Source organism: Pleurotus ostreatus (genome assembly GCF_014466165.1).
Source record: "Pleurotus ostreatus strain PC9 chromosome Unknown scaffold_3, whole genome shotgun sequence".
Lineage (NCBI taxonomy): Eukaryota > Fungi > Basidiomycota > Agaricomycetes > Agaricales > Pleurotaceae > Pleurotus > Pleurotus ostreatus.
In genome coordinates, this window is record NW_023503158.1 from 2,087,540 (window position 1) to 2,101,404 (window position 13,865).

Sequence of the window (13,865 nt, forward strand, 5' to 3'; positions counted from 1 at the left end):
CGGATCAACTACACGCTGCGAGCTTTCACAGGATCGCCCTCTATAGCAGATCCCTGCGGAACCTGGGCAGATCGACCTTTCCTCTCGCTCTGACACATCGCCCGAGCCTTTGCCAGATATGGACGTTTCTCGCGTCTTACTCGAGAAGAACGAACCGTGGCAGACACAACAGCACACGAGCAGCGTGTATATTCGGTGACGCACGGTGATTTATTTAGCCTCGGCATATTCTACTAGGTTAAGAACGACCATATCGTCACCATACTCGATTGGGAAACATTTGGTTGTCATCTGCACTCCCAATACTTTTTGCTTTGTTGCTTGCTGTCCTGCTTTCGAGGTGCTTTCTACGTGCTCTGCTTGCTATCTTCACATGCGCATTGAATACGTCCCGCACGGCGATCCGTCACCAAGGAACCTGTTTGCCCGCCCAATCCCATATTTTTCCCCGCTGCTCTACTTTGAGTTGGTCAATCACACCGACCAGTTTGCTAGCGGCGTCTTCGGGCTCGAATGCTTTGTCCTTCACGTCTGTGCTCTCCCAGAACCCCCGGCTCAAGTCCGTCTTCACCGTTCCCGGGTGCACGCCTACGCATATAGCTTGGTTCTTGTTCATCTGCAGCTGCAGATCGAAGGTCTTGATGACTTGGTTCAGCGCCGCTTTCGAGGACCGATACGAGTACCATCCGCCACGTTTATTGTCCTCGATCGACCCTACTCTAGCGGATACATGCACCCACTTCGCAGGGACGTCTAGTTCCTCCTTTGGCTTTGCGGGAGGCAGGAAGCGGGAGAAGTGCTTGATGAGAAGGAGGTGCGAAATGACGTTGATCTGGAATGTCGACGCGATGTTCTTCTCGTTGAGATCGGAAGGCTGCTTCTCGGGGTGGAGCACGCCGCCGCCAAAGAAGGCGGTGTGGATATACGATTCAGTGTCCTTCGGTAACTTGGTGGCCAGCGATTCCGCGGCCGACATGATGCTTTCCTCTGAGGTGAGGTCGAGCTTGAGTAGATGAAGTCTGTCCTCGCCCTCGCCTTTGAGCGGCGACAGGATATTCTCCCTGACTTCGTCGGCATTATCTGACCTATGTGTAGCGAAGAGCGGCAGGTCTGTAGTACGGAGTAGCTGGCGTGTTACGGCGAGCGAAATACCTCTTGTAGCGGGCGAGACGAGGAGGAAGCGATGGGGAGACATGGTGGTGGTTCGATGTCAAGAGGCGATTGAAGATACATGGGCACTATACGAGGCGTCGGGTGTGGGATTCTTGGATGTAAGTTGGAGTGAACGTAAGAGGACGTAACACCGATTCCGGCCTCTATCGAGCCTGCCTTCGCGTCGGCCCCTGTACATCACGTGGATAGCTCAACAGGGGCGTATTTATCGGTGAATTTGCGCTCCGTTTCATGGACGTGAATTCAAACCTCTGAGCACAGAGAGCTGGAAGCGAACCGTCTACATACCCACCCACCCGGTAGCTATGTATGGCGAGGGCGAGTCCGCAGTGCAGTCCCACATTCGCTGACTCAGCTGACTCAGCACGCATACCGGCGGCAATGTGGAAGGTGACGCTCGGTTTCGGCATGGGTGAAGGCCATCCACTCTTATACGGCCTGGGTGGCTTCGCCCTTCCCTTCACTCCCCCACCACATCGCCACCACGTCCGCCCGAGTCTTCCATCCATCGTCCTGGCGCCGAGTCTTTGAAATGGCTGCCACCGCTACAAATCTACCTCCTGCGAGTGAAATACCTGCGAGCTTTACCGCGAGCTTCCGCAGCTGGTATGTCTTTGGGTGATTAGAAGAAGTAATGATGTTACTGACGGGGTCCAATTGTTAGGTGGTCCACTGGCGGCGAGAAGCAAAGTGCAGCGAGCGAAGAGCGTTTATTGAGGTATATTATCACAAAGCTAATCACAACTGTCCAACAACTGATGATAACCTTTCAGACGGCTGCCCTTCTTTCGCTCCGGATATGCGTCCAAGCCAAATGCTGCCGCTGAATTTAGCGAGAGTGACGGCCCTCTAGTCGCATTCAGTTCCAAAGTGGACTTAGACACCCCGAAACATTATCTCAATATGTTCACCATGACCTCAACGACACCTGCACCCTCAGGTCCTCCGCCCGCTGTTCTGCTCCATGGTTACGGAGCTGGGATAGGATTTTACTTTCAGAACTTCCTACCATTAGCCAACTGGGCGAATCGAAGAAAGGGCACAGTGTACGCTTTAGACTGGCTAGGCATGGGTCGATCGGCACGCGTACCATTCACCGTCAAAGCCAAACGTGACGACATCGCAGGTCGTGTGCAAGAAGCCGAATCCTTCTTCGTCGATTCCTTGGAGCAATGGCGTGTCAAGATGGGCCTGGAGAAGATGACTCTGATCAGCCACTCGCTGGGAGCATACTTGAGCGTCGTCTACGCATTAAAATACCCTACGAGGGTTAACAAGCTTATCCTGCTCTCTCCTGCTGGTGTACCCCGCGACCCGAATTCCACCGTCCCCTCTAGAGAACTCTCCGAATCCCAAGATACCATCCATTCAGGATCCGCGGAACCCGCTACCAAACAAAACGTAGACAAGATCAAGGCCGAGCAACGCGCTGCGCAGCGGCAGGAGTCGCGGTCGAGACGCCTGTTCACCTATTTATGGGAAGAAGGATGGAGTCCGTTTCAGGTTGTTCGCTCGACGCTATTTTTGGGGCCGATGCTAGTTGGGAAATACTCGTCTCGTCGGTTTACGGGGCTCTCGGAGGAGGAGACCAGGGATATGCACGACTATATCCTCAATATCACGCTCGCTAAGGGATCGGGAGAATACTGTATATGTGAGCTGCAGCTCGCTCCTCTGCGCCACCAATTCTGACAACATGTGTAGCACATTTGTTGGCTCCTGGTGCCCATGCTCGATCGCCCATTGTGGATCGTATAGACAAGCTGAAGATACCTATTACCTTCGTTTGTGAGTACCGATTCGGTTACCTATCTCAAAGTTCATTCTAACCAACGATCCCAATTCCAGACGGCGATCATGACTGGATGGATCCCCAAGGAGGCGTTCAATCCGTTGAAAATCTTAGACAAGCAGGCAACGGCCAAGGCAAGATGTATGTCATCAGCCACGCCGGCCATCATGGTACGTCCTTTCCCAACCTCCGGACGGTATGCCTTCTCTAACACCCAAGTATTCCAGTATACCTCGATAACCCAAAGGCTGTGAACGATCTATTGGTCAAAGAACTCGACCGCACGTAGCCATCACGTCGCGACATACCCCATTAATTTAAGGACATCTGGTTTATAATTTGTAGATTGGGATTACTGTATACTTTTGAGGCGTACTTTTAGATAGATGTACAAACGCTGTAATGACCATCCAAGGATTTATGCATCATGATTCAACCTGCAGTGTGTCGAGTAAGAGTTGTGCTCTAGTCCGTTTCACGTCACTAGATTGTTCGGCGTCCGTAGCTGTGTCGTCTTTGGGCGTGTCTGCGCTAGTCTCACCGGTTAACAAGGTCTTGCACGCTTGAATCAGGGCCTAATACAATCTGATCAGCTCTCGCGAACGGATCTTTGGCTATACGTACTTCTCGGATGCCACCTTTCACGCTGGAAAGATACTTTATCGACATGGGGAAATAGGTCTCTGGGATCTGCGAAAGCAGCGCGAATCAGAACACGGAGATCATCCAGTATTGAAATATGTGGTTCACCAGTTCATCGGACCAGATATTGCGAATGAGCCAATTCTGCCGGGCCTTGTTGAACTTCCATGAGTCCGGGTAGCGAACATACGAGTGCGCATAAATCAGTGCTATAATACAAAGTAAGACCAGCATTACGAATAAGCGGGTGGAATCAATTCGGAGGACACACCTTTTCGTGCTTGCTCCGATAGTGCCTCGTCTTCTGAAGGATCTGGCTTCGACCTTTTGCGTTTCTTCTTCACTGGCTCCTCAGTTGGATCGACTTCATGGCTGGGGGAAGGGTTGCGTTTCTTGCCCTTTTTCCTTTTGTGCTTGGAGGTGGTATCTTCATCTAATGGGGTCTCCGGTACGGCGGTATCGTCCACAGGCTGCACGACCTCTTCCTCAGCAATGGTGTCCTTGTTATTCTTTCTTTTCTTCTTCTCTTTTTTGGATGGCTTCTCCTCGCCATCAGTGACACCCTCTATGGATTGCGGAGGTATCGGTGCATCGACAGCAGCGGTATGATCAGCATCTTTCTTGCGTGATTTCTTCCTTCGAGAAGGCTGCTCATCTTGGGGTTCATTTATTTCCTCTGTCGCCGTTTCGGCCGTCTTCTTGCTCTTTCTCTTCTTGCTCGAAGAGCGTTGAGTATCGTCGCCGTCGCCCATGAGATTCTTAGACGCCCGTGCTCTTGAAAGCGCTCGGCGTCATTTCCGGGTTCCTTAAGACTTTCATTTCCTCCACTTGGTGTTCCGGGCACCATGGGCCTCTCCATATCGTCTCTTTTCTCGCTGGTAGGATGGAGGAAAGACCAGGACGTGCGCATTCTCATTTTGGGTCTGGATTCCGCTGGGAAGGTGCGTCGTACTCTGCTCGAAGATGCTTACCATGCACTGACGAGGGATTCGATTCAAGACGACGATTTTATACCGACTGCAAGTGAGGAAATTTGCTCTTTTTGGCAGGGAGTGTGCTCACCTGGACTTTGAAGCTCGGTGAAGTTGTGTCGACCATTCCAAGTAAGTACTCGTCGCTGAAGCCAGTATAAAAGGCAATTACTCAGCTCGTCATCTGCCAGCAATTGGGTTCAACGTCGAGACGGTCCAAGTGCGTATCTCGGTATATGGTTCTCCAGGCCGTCCTCATCCTTGTATTTATAGTACAAGAATATCAAATTTCAAGTGTGGGATCTCGGTGGTCAATCTAGCATAAGGTGAGCGTCCACCACTGCACTACCGCTCAGCGCCACTGACACTGAATTCCATCGAGACCGTATTGGCGCTGCTATTTCCCCAACACCTCTGCAATCATTTACGTGATTGATTCGTCTGATCACGATCGACTCTCGACGGCGCGAACCGAGCTGCTGACAATGCTGTCGGAGGAGGAACTCAAGGGGGTGCCGCTGCTCGTGTTCTGCAATAAGCAGGATATGGAGGGGGCGCTGAAGCCGGAGGAGATAAGTGAGCAGCTGGGTCTTGCGGGTGGCGAAAAGTCGCGGCCATGGAGTGTGCGGGGCAGTTGTGCGACCAAGGGCGAAGGCTTGGAGGACGGATTGGACTGGTAAGTGCTTCTCGAGCTGCAGAAGCGGACTGCTGTGGCTGAACACGTATTATCAGGCTGGTAAACGCGATACAGAACAAATGATGTTCGTCTTTTACTTCTTGCCCAACTTCGCATGTCACATATTATACTCCCATGGCGGACGAGCAGTTACTGCCCTTTAGCCCATATGTAATTCATAATATCTTGCTGTCGTTCCAACGGATCTTGCTCAATCACACGATATCCAACGCCCAATCTCAGTCAAAGCAGACAGCAACTAATAGATGACAAATGTAGTACAGGTAATTTCGCAAGAGCTCTTCCAGTTGTCATTCCGCCCAACACCAATCCCAGCGCTTGTCTTCTGGCTGCTCTCTGCACTGACGCTCAACCTCTACGTTGGCACGCCATACTCTAACTGTACCGTCGTCTGCGCACGTAGCTAACATATCTTCCGCCCAATCAACTGCACCCACTTCGCCGAGTTGTCCCGTCAACTCCACGCCCTCGACGGGCGATTGTGATTGCGAAGGTCGTGCGGCATTGCCAACATCGTAAAGAAAAGCTTTACCCTTTGGACCAGTGCCACCGCAGGCAAGCCACCGACCACAGGGCGATATCGCCGTTCGGATGTAGAAAGAGGTTGTTGACATCGTCTCTTTCGTGTAGTTGGTGAGTTGCGGTGTCAAGGATGGCAGTGTATAAGTGTGGATGCGTGAGTCGGTCCCCACAGCGAAGATAATCCCGGCGGAAGGGCCATGTCCTTCAGCAATGCTGGTGATGCCTCTTGATCGACTTGAGCCGTGTGATGTCGTAGGGTCAGACGGAGAGGAGCAAAGGTATTGCATCGGAGGGTGCTTTGAATCGGATGCATGGCATTGTCGAAGATCCCAAGATTTCAGTTTCCTGTTGACACCATTCAATGGCTGTAAACATAGATGTAGGAATCCACTGACCCTTCCGCAGATCCACTACTGATCAGCTGGTAAGGTTCCGACTCTGGATACAAAATGCTTGTAATGCTAGGAAGTATTGGTTGCATTTTAGGCTTGCGACCCCTTGCCTTTCGCTCGTTCGCATCCCTCTGAGCATTGTCGATCTTGAAAATGGGAGCGAGAATATCCCCATTCCGGGATTCTGCAACACGGAGATCCCAGAGACAAATTGACCCATCCCTTCCGCCAGTACTAAGAAGGTCTTGATGAATGGGGTCCCATGCGACGCACTTGACGGTGCTAGAGTGCCCAAGAAGGGTATGCAAGCACGACGAAGTGCGCGGGCAGAGGATACGCGTCGATTGATCGCCGGAGGCCGTTGCAAGTAGTGTGTCAAGTTTATTCCACTTGACGTCAAAGATACCATTTTGGTGCGCGTGAATGGTCGTCCGAGAAGACTCTACAGGCCCATTGGGTGAGTACGATGGAGCAAGCGCAGTGATAAGATCGCGCACCTGATTCCCAATCACTTCGATTTCTGGTATTGAGAATGTGTACAGAGCCGGCCTCAGTTGACACAGCCAGAAGAGGTTCGCCGCCGTGCTTAGCACCTTTCATTCAGCTGTGAGCTATCACAGAGTCTAGCAACGCAGTAGTGTGCCTACCATGTGAATAGGCGCAGCCGTACGGAATGGTTAACGCGTAGCCCGTTTCCCTAGCCTCGCATTTGAAGAGGTCCGCCTTGCTAGATGACACAAAGGACCTGAGAATTTGACGCGTATTAGCTGAACAAGGACGTTAGAAAGTAGTGCCAATATGGAGCGCGACTACGAACGTTGGGGGAGACCTCGTCCAAATGTGTGGCCTGAGATTCTAGTTTGCCAGTTGCGACAATATGACACGCTCGTCCTCGCGCGAAAGCGAAGCATCTCGATGCCTTCCATTTTTACGTCCCCGTCCTCGCTCTCGTCCTCTGACTCTCCTGATAGAGCATCTGTATGTAAAGAAAGCCTGATGCGCTTTCTACTAGAAGGTCCATCTGAGCTTCGAACGCGTTTCGACGCGTCTTCAAATTTCGGTGGTGTAGGAAGAGAGAAGTCGGCTTTGATCTGCCTTTTTGAGGTGGGCGTTGAGCATGCGTAGGTATTTGTTTGATTGTGGAGGGTTTCTCTCTGCCCGCGATGAGGCGCGGCGGGCGAAGACGATGGGCTGGGCAGCATTTGTGGACAAGATGAAGGATACGCGATTGACCCTGCACCGGGACGGACGCAAATCAGCGCGCCACATACCACGTGATCGGGTAACATCATGCGCGTCCGTCGGCCGTTCGGACTCCCTTGAGTTGCTGAAGTTTTGCCCTTCATCTCTACCACTATGTTTCGAACAGCCGTGCGCTCGATGTCCGCCACTGCAAGGAAGTCCTTAACTATAGGGCTTATTCCTGCTGATGGCATTGGGCGAGAGGTTATACCCGTATGGCGATCGTCTGAATACCGCAACATCCGCTAACTTTCACCGGATTCTGATGTAGGCCGCGAAGCAAGCTATCCTCGCGCTAGGATCGGACCTGCCGAAGACGGAGTTCGTAGAACTGCTTGCTGGATTTGAGTACTTCAAGCGGACGGGCACTGCTCTCCCTGATGAGACCGTCGAGTAAGTATACATGTATGTAACAGACTTATGAATTGTGCTCACTGTCTCTCAGAATATTGAAGTACGACTGTGACTGCGCCTTGTTCGGAGCTGTTAGGTGTGCTCTTATTGTGCTTGATCAATGTCATGTTCTGACACTTTGACATAGCTCTCCCTCGAAGAAGGTTGTTGGTTACTCATCACCTATAGTTGCCCTCCGCAAGGAGTTGGACCTATACGCTAACATTCGCCCAGTTATCTCTGTACGTGGCAGTCATGTAGCCTCCATGCCGCGCCGTAACACACCCTACAGGTTGCACCTACCCCAGACGAGAAGCCCTCCGTGGATCTCGTTGTTGTACGCGAGAATACCGAGTGCTTGGTGCGTCTAGAACTGTTCCGTGTTGACTATCCCTCATCCTTGGGGCAGTATATCAAACAGGAAGAGCTTACCGTAGGGCCCAATGGCAAAGAAGCTCGCGCAACTCGGCTAATCACCGAACGTGCCTCAAGAAGAATTGGCCAAATTGCATTCGAACTAGCCAGCAAGCGACCTCGAAAGGTAAGACCCAGTCGAACGAGCTTGCTCCAAGTGTACTCACAGCTTTATCAGCACCTTACTGTCATCCACAAGTCAAACGTCTTAAGTGTTACTGATGGTCTGTTCCGAGAAACTGTCCGCGCAGTTCCCCTCTTGCCTGAGGTCAACGGAAGATACAACGATGTAACAGTAATGGAGCAGTTGGTGGATAGTGCTGTATATCGGTATGTCCTTACTGTATCGAAGAGAACAGTGTGTAACCAGTTTGTAGCTTGTTCCGCGAGCCACAGTACGTTCGCTATGCATCACCACGACGATTACGATTACGCTTACCCTTTCACTAGGATTTTCGATGTCATGGTCGCCCCCAACTTATACGGCGATATAATATCGTATGTACATCCTTATTCTGAAAGTAGACTATCGTTTACTGACTTGCGTAGTGATGCGGCTGCGGCACTGGTTGGATCATTGGGACTCGTGCCTTCGATCAACGCAGGGGATGACTTTGTGATGGGCGAACCGTGCGTCATGCCCCTACTCCGCTCTCCAACTCACTTAACTTCTCGCAGTGTCCACGGTTCTGCTCCAGACATCGCGGGGCAAAGTATCGCTAACCCCCTTGCTTCTATTCGGTCCGCTGCACTAATGTTGCGGCACTTGGGCTACACCAAAGGAGCAGATCGTCTGGATATTGCGGTGGACCAGGTTATCCGAGAAGGCCAGGTCCTGACGCCTGATCTAGGGGGGAAGAGTAAGACGGAGGAGGTTGTAGAGGCTGTCTTGAAGAAAATATAAGCTGAAGCTCTCAGCAAACATGTAGACAAAATCTATGCCGTACACATGTTCGTGGCATTCGTGGGCCAGGGTCGCCGTTTGCATTCACACCCGGCTGTCCGACGTGTAATTTGTACAACTCACCAGCCGCCTCATGGAAATTTCACGCACGGTCACTTCCAATTGGGAAGGTGCAGCGAATGTACAGCGAATGCCGATAATCTGTCATAACTAGCTTTGTTCGGCCACACCGTACCATCAGTAGCGAGGTTGTCCAATCTACAACAGAGGCGCCCGTCTAGTTGTTGTCTTCAACCGGGGAATGGCAAAGAAGCCCAAGCCCAAAAAGCAGGAGACTCAACCTGCCCCGCCTCCTCCTCCTCAAGCGGCCGCACCCAAACCCGCACCTCCTCCTCCTGCACCATCTATACCATCATCTCCAGCTCCCCCACCAGCGCCATCTCCCGTACCATCCCCCAAACCTCCAGTAACATCAATACCGCCATCGCCTCATGGATATGGAGCACCGATACCAAACCCGGGGCCGACGTCCTATTCACTCCCAGTGCCTGGAGGCCACGATAAACCTTCGTCGTTCCTAGCGAGTCCAGGCATTGGTACGATTGCAGAAGAGGAAGAAGGGGACTACGATCACGATGGCGTGTTTATTAGGTCTAGTGCGTGTCCTATCTGCTTCGTTGACCCCTTGGTTACCCTGGGGGTTGCTAGGACTAACTGACTCTTCCATAATGATCTTCAGATACCAACTCTGAGCGAGGTGACCATCCCCCTAGTGCCAACCTGCTTTACGAACCTCCGAGTGAGGCTCAGAGTCCGTATCAAGACAACTGGGCGCTTAACGACGAGAGTCCACAACCTGAATACGACGATCACGACGCCACTGGCAACGACGCGCGCGACAATCAACGTTGGGAGACGCAATCGCCAAACATGGGGCCTCCTCCCCCTCATGAACCCCCTCAACAAACCCAGAGTCATTTCGATCGGTTTGGCCCTACGGACGAAGTAGCGGCAGCTGCAGCTAGATTAGCAGGAGCGCGTACGGTTAAGGCATCGCAGGCGGCCAGGAGTCACGCGCGCGATTCATCAAGGTCAAGTGTTGCTGGATGGGAAGATGCAGCAAGTATACACACGACAAGCGCGCAAGCTGTTAACGCTCCCGCTCAGTGGGGTGCACACGAACCAGTATCTAACTGGAGGCCTACGATAGGAACTGCCACTTGGGAAGAAACTGCAGCTAGAATGGCGCGAGGAGCAAAACCTGAGGCTCAAGGTGCGCGTGCTTCTGGTGGATGGGGTCAACCTGCATCAAGCGCCGGCGGGTGGGGAGATGGGGGTGGGGGAGGTGGATGGACACAGGCTGCTGCTGCGCAGCCAGATCCAACGGCTGGTGTCCCTGGTGCATGGAGAGCTTGGGGACGCCCTCAGGGTGCTCCTGCTCCTGCTCCCCCTCCTGCTGCTCCCCCTCCCGCGACAAGATCGAACCCTCGAGCTCGAGACAGTGCTTGGGGGCATCAACCACAGAGCGCTTGGCAACAAGCACCAGACCCTCGAAGGGCCCATCACGCTGCAACGCATGCTGCAGCCCCCGCCGCAGCAAGAGCTGACGCCCGTGCTCGAGACAGCGCTTGGGGACAACCTCCGGCGAATCAAGCTGCTTGGCCACAAGCAGCCGGTGGTCGATGGGATGAAGAAGAATATGATGATGAAGACGAGTATGAAGACGAGGAGTATGAGGAAGAAGAGCAGTGGGGGCAACACGGCGCTCACGGTCGTGGCCATCAAGCCCCTGGTTGGGGAGCTCAACCACATCCTGGCCAAGCGGCGGGCAGGGGCGGGCAGGGACATAATCAGAACCCCAAGGTAACTTTCGCCGGTACGGAGAGTGCTGGGAGCAGGAATACCCTGTCTCCTCACCAGCGCTCGCAAATATTGAATTCCCTACTCAATCAATCAACGCAGAATAACTATATTGCTCAAAATGCTGCCTGGGGAGCTGGAGGTGACCAAGGACACCATCCTGCCAAGGCGGCAAACGAGACCAAGGACAAGCGGCGAAAGGATAAGCGACATTCTCAGCACTCCGGACGGAAGGATGATGGAGGGGGTGATTGGGGAAACGCACAAGGAGGCGACTGGGGGAATGGTGATGGTGGTTGGGGTGGAAATGCAGGCGGTGGTGGATGGAACGAACAGGGAGGAGGAGGAGGAGGAGGAGGAGGAGGAGGTGGTGGTGGTGGTGGCAGCGGATGGGGTCAGGGCGGCGGGGATGCTGGATGGGGTGCTCCTGCAGGAGCGGGTAGTCTGAACGGGGATGCCGCATGGGGAGATGGGGGTGGAGGGAAACTCAACAAGAAGGAGAAGCGTAAGCATGGCAAAGGAGGGGGACAGGAGAAACCGAAACACGACGGTGCGTGGGCTCCCGCCAGCGCCTGGGGTCAGCCTGATCCAGGTGGCGCTTGGGGACAGGAAGGAGGTGGACAGGGCGGATGGGACGATAACTGGGGTGGGACCTCGCGCGCAGGCGAAGACGAGGATGAGGACATGGAAGGTGACCGCCGTGTTCATTTCTCGCCTCCATCTACCTCTGCAACTTCGTGGGGTGCCACCCGCGTGGGTTCTGGGTATTCCATGCCTTCAAAAACAATGATGCATGCTTACAACGGCACCTCAACTACCCTAACTACTGGCGCTCCTCCTAGCGACTTGTACGACTATCCTAACTTCGCTTTCTCAGATTCGAAAGGCGAAGCTCTCGCTCCTGTACAGGCGGCTCTTTTCGGCAAGAAGCGCTATGCCAAAGACAGGATACACTGGATGTTCCCACCTGATAAGGACGAGCGGGTGGTGCAGGTTCTAGCATGGATACAGAAGATGTCCTACAACCTTGGAACATACGGGGTAGGTATCTCCTTATTTCTCTACTCGAACACTTCTGAATTTTTTCTAGTTGCACAGGTTCTTACAAAGCCGAGAGCGTGGCGCCCTCATTGTCAATGCAGCTTATAGATCCCCAACGTCGCCTAATGAACCTTCCTTCGACTGGCTGACATTCGACGAACTTCAGGCAACAATGGACAAAACCATCCAGACTTCGGCCGCATTCTATGATCCCTCCATCCAGGTGATAGTATTTGTCTTTTTACCGTCCAAAAGTGGCAATAGCGTAGCTATGTGGCGGCGCAAGATACGCGTTCCAAACAACACCAGGTTGTCCTTACAGCCGGAAATCAACATGGCCATGGCTGGTTTGCGCAAAGAGAAGGACTACCACATTCATGTTGACGAGTACGTGTCTCCCTATCGCCACCATGTTGATATATCCCTTATACTTGAACCCGTAGAGTCCCACCCAATCCGAAGGAAGTAAAGAAAGCGGAGTCCGCACCAGCACCTCCCGATAAACCCAAAAAGAAAGTCCGGTGGTGGAATCCCTTCGAATGGTGATTTTGATCAAACTTGCCTTGTACATATTTACTCTTGCTGCTATCGTTATGCTTTCTTAGTCCATGCTCTGTAACTTCCCGTCGCTTCTATAATTCTCGTAGATAATGTGGTCGCCTTTCGTCACATATAATACTCATGTTATAAGTACGACATATGTTCTTTTTCTTGCTGCTTATCATATTTTGGGCTCAACGAAAAAATCAGCGCTTGAAGCTTGAATAGTTGACACTGGATTTCTGTTCCTGCGATTTAATACACCTCCTAGATGAAATTCAGGGGCGGTAAGGGGCCAGCCATAGACGATCACGCGCACATCTAATCTCTCGCTCTCACTGTCAGCCCAATGCAGCCGCAGCCTACTCCCAGTATTGAAACGCGTTCGTCGTCTACAGAACGCCCTTCAGAACGCCTCGATAATGCTTTATCGCGATCCAAACGACCAACTCTTGGCACCCATATCGCCACCTTGGCGGTCTTCATGACTCCCTTCGTTTGCGTGCCATATCTTCTCATGAGGAGAAGATTGTCCTCAATGGCCCAGACTGTTTCTGAACTTGAGCTCACAATACGACAGTTACGTAGAGAAACGAGTCTTACGACATCGCAGTTAATGGCTGCTCGCGATAACCAGCAGACGTCTATAGACCAAGCGTTGAAGGACATCAATGGACTGTCTTCCGCTCAGGCTCGCTCGTTGGCTAAGTCGAAATTTGTTGTAGACGATGCACTCGTTAAGCAACTTGCGGTGCTGACTCAGATTCAGACTCACAATCGGTACGCGCACGGTGTATACCCTTCATGATTGGACGTAGACTGACTGTTTGACAGGGATACCGCCACAATATTGCGCTCGCTAGGTGTATCGCTGGCCGATATTGCTTCTTTCGTCCAGAAACTGCAGCTAGAGCATGGCTATCAAACCAAGAGCGGAACTTCTGAAGAGGTAGACGCACTTCGTATGGTGGCACTGCGACTGCAGACGCTACCGGAGCTCGCGGACACGCGTGCGGTAAGTCTACCACTACATAATCATGGCCCCTCGTTGAACTCAAAATGCATTGATGCGCATCACAAGTCCCCGCGCTGAGAGTTTGTTCGACAGTATATGGCATTCGGCGCTCAGCCGGGAGCCCTTACCTCGCTTCCTTGTAAAGATAATCTGTACATCAATCCCTGATTTCTATCGTGCTGTATTTTGCCACGGATGATGTACTTCATTCAGGATGTTCAACGGTTGTGATGCCACCTAAGCGCCGGATTGTTTGTGTCGACTGAC

At 52.5% G+C, this 13,865-nt stretch overlaps 8 protein-coding genes across 8 annotated transcripts; 5 read left to right on the plus strand and 3 right to left on the minus strand.

Moving 5' to 3' along the window:
• Positions 1-406: 406 nt before the first annotated feature.
• PC9H_005261 (uncharacterized protein) lies at positions 407-1,195 on the minus strand (the record flags this gene model as incomplete). Its single annotated transcript, XM_036774836.1, has 1 exon — positions 407-1,195. One exon carries the CDS (start codon positions 1,193-1,195, stop codon positions 407-409), a length of 789 nt encoding a protein of 262 aa, XP_036633338.1.
• Positions 1,196-1,705: 510 nt separating this feature from the next.
• On the plus strand, positions 1,706-3,254 carry PC9H_005262 (uncharacterized protein; the record flags this gene model as incomplete). The annotated part of the gene is made up of 6 exons (XM_036774837.1): positions 1,706-1,779; positions 1,838-1,891; positions 1,947-2,827; positions 2,878-2,961; positions 3,022-3,135; positions 3,193-3,254. The coding sequence occupies 6 exons, from the start codon at positions 1,706-1,708 to the stop codon at positions 3,252-3,254; spliced, it is 1,269 nt and encodes a 422-aa protein (XP_036633339.1).
• A 136-nt stretch (positions 3,255-3,390) lies between these two features.
• Positions 3,391-4,359, minus strand: PC9H_005263 (uncharacterized protein; the record flags this gene model as incomplete). The annotated part of the gene is made up of 4 exons (XM_036774838.1): positions 3,391-3,540; positions 3,590-3,655; positions 3,716-3,816; positions 3,879-4,359. 4 exons carry the CDS (start codon positions 4,357-4,359, stop codon positions 3,391-3,393), a joined length of 798 nt encoding a protein of 265 aa, XP_036633340.1.
• A 93-nt stretch (positions 4,360-4,452) lies between these two features.
• On the plus strand, positions 4,453-5,338 carry ARF1 (Arf GTPase arf1; the record flags this gene model as incomplete). Its single annotated transcript, XM_036774839.1, has 7 exons — positions 4,453-4,548; positions 4,607-4,630; positions 4,683-4,710; positions 4,770-4,798; positions 4,852-4,904; positions 4,961-5,254; positions 5,311-5,338. The coding sequence occupies 7 exons, from the start codon at positions 4,453-4,455 to the stop codon at positions 5,336-5,338; spliced, it is 552 nt and encodes a 183-aa protein (XP_036633341.1).
• Positions 5,339-5,565: 227 nt separating this feature from the next.
• On the minus strand, positions 5,566-7,391 carry PC9H_005265 (uncharacterized protein; the record flags this gene model as incomplete). Its single annotated transcript, XM_036774840.1, has 5 exons — positions 5,566-6,142; positions 6,193-6,631; positions 6,687-6,782; positions 6,837-6,956; positions 7,007-7,391. The coding sequence occupies 5 exons, from the start codon at positions 7,389-7,391 to the stop codon at positions 5,566-5,568; spliced, it is 1,617 nt and encodes a 538-aa protein (XP_036633342.1).
• Positions 7,392-7,545: 154 nt separating this feature from the next.
• On the plus strand, positions 7,546-9,142 carry LYS12 (homoisocitrate dehydrogenase; the record flags this gene model as incomplete). The annotated part of the gene is made up of 11 exons (XM_036774841.1): positions 7,546-7,644; positions 7,703-7,824; positions 7,877-7,921; positions 7,973-8,076; positions 8,133-8,185; positions 8,234-8,365; positions 8,417-8,568; positions 8,616-8,633; positions 8,689-8,736; positions 8,788-8,868; positions 8,917-9,142. 11 exons carry the CDS (start codon positions 7,546-7,548, stop codon positions 9,140-9,142), a joined length of 1,080 nt encoding a protein of 359 aa, XP_036633343.1.
• Positions 9,143-9,443: 301 nt separating this feature from the next.
• Positions 9,444-12,589, plus strand: PC9H_005267 (uncharacterized protein; the record flags this gene model as incomplete). The annotated part of the gene is made up of 4 exons (XM_036774842.1): positions 9,444-9,798; positions 9,882-12,043; positions 12,093-12,430; positions 12,487-12,589. The coding sequence occupies 4 exons, from the start codon at positions 9,444-9,446 to the stop codon at positions 12,587-12,589; spliced, it is 2,958 nt and encodes a 985-aa protein (XP_036633344.1).
• A 532-nt stretch (positions 12,590-13,121) lies between these two features.
• PC9H_005268 (uncharacterized protein) lies at positions 13,122-13,766 on the plus strand (the record flags this gene model as incomplete). Its single annotated transcript, XM_036774843.1, has 3 exons — positions 13,122-13,363; positions 13,418-13,598; positions 13,692-13,766. 3 exons carry the CDS (start codon positions 13,122-13,124, stop codon positions 13,764-13,766), a joined length of 498 nt encoding a protein of 165 aa, XP_036633345.1.
• Between the last annotated feature and the right edge of the window lie 99 nt (positions 13,767-13,865).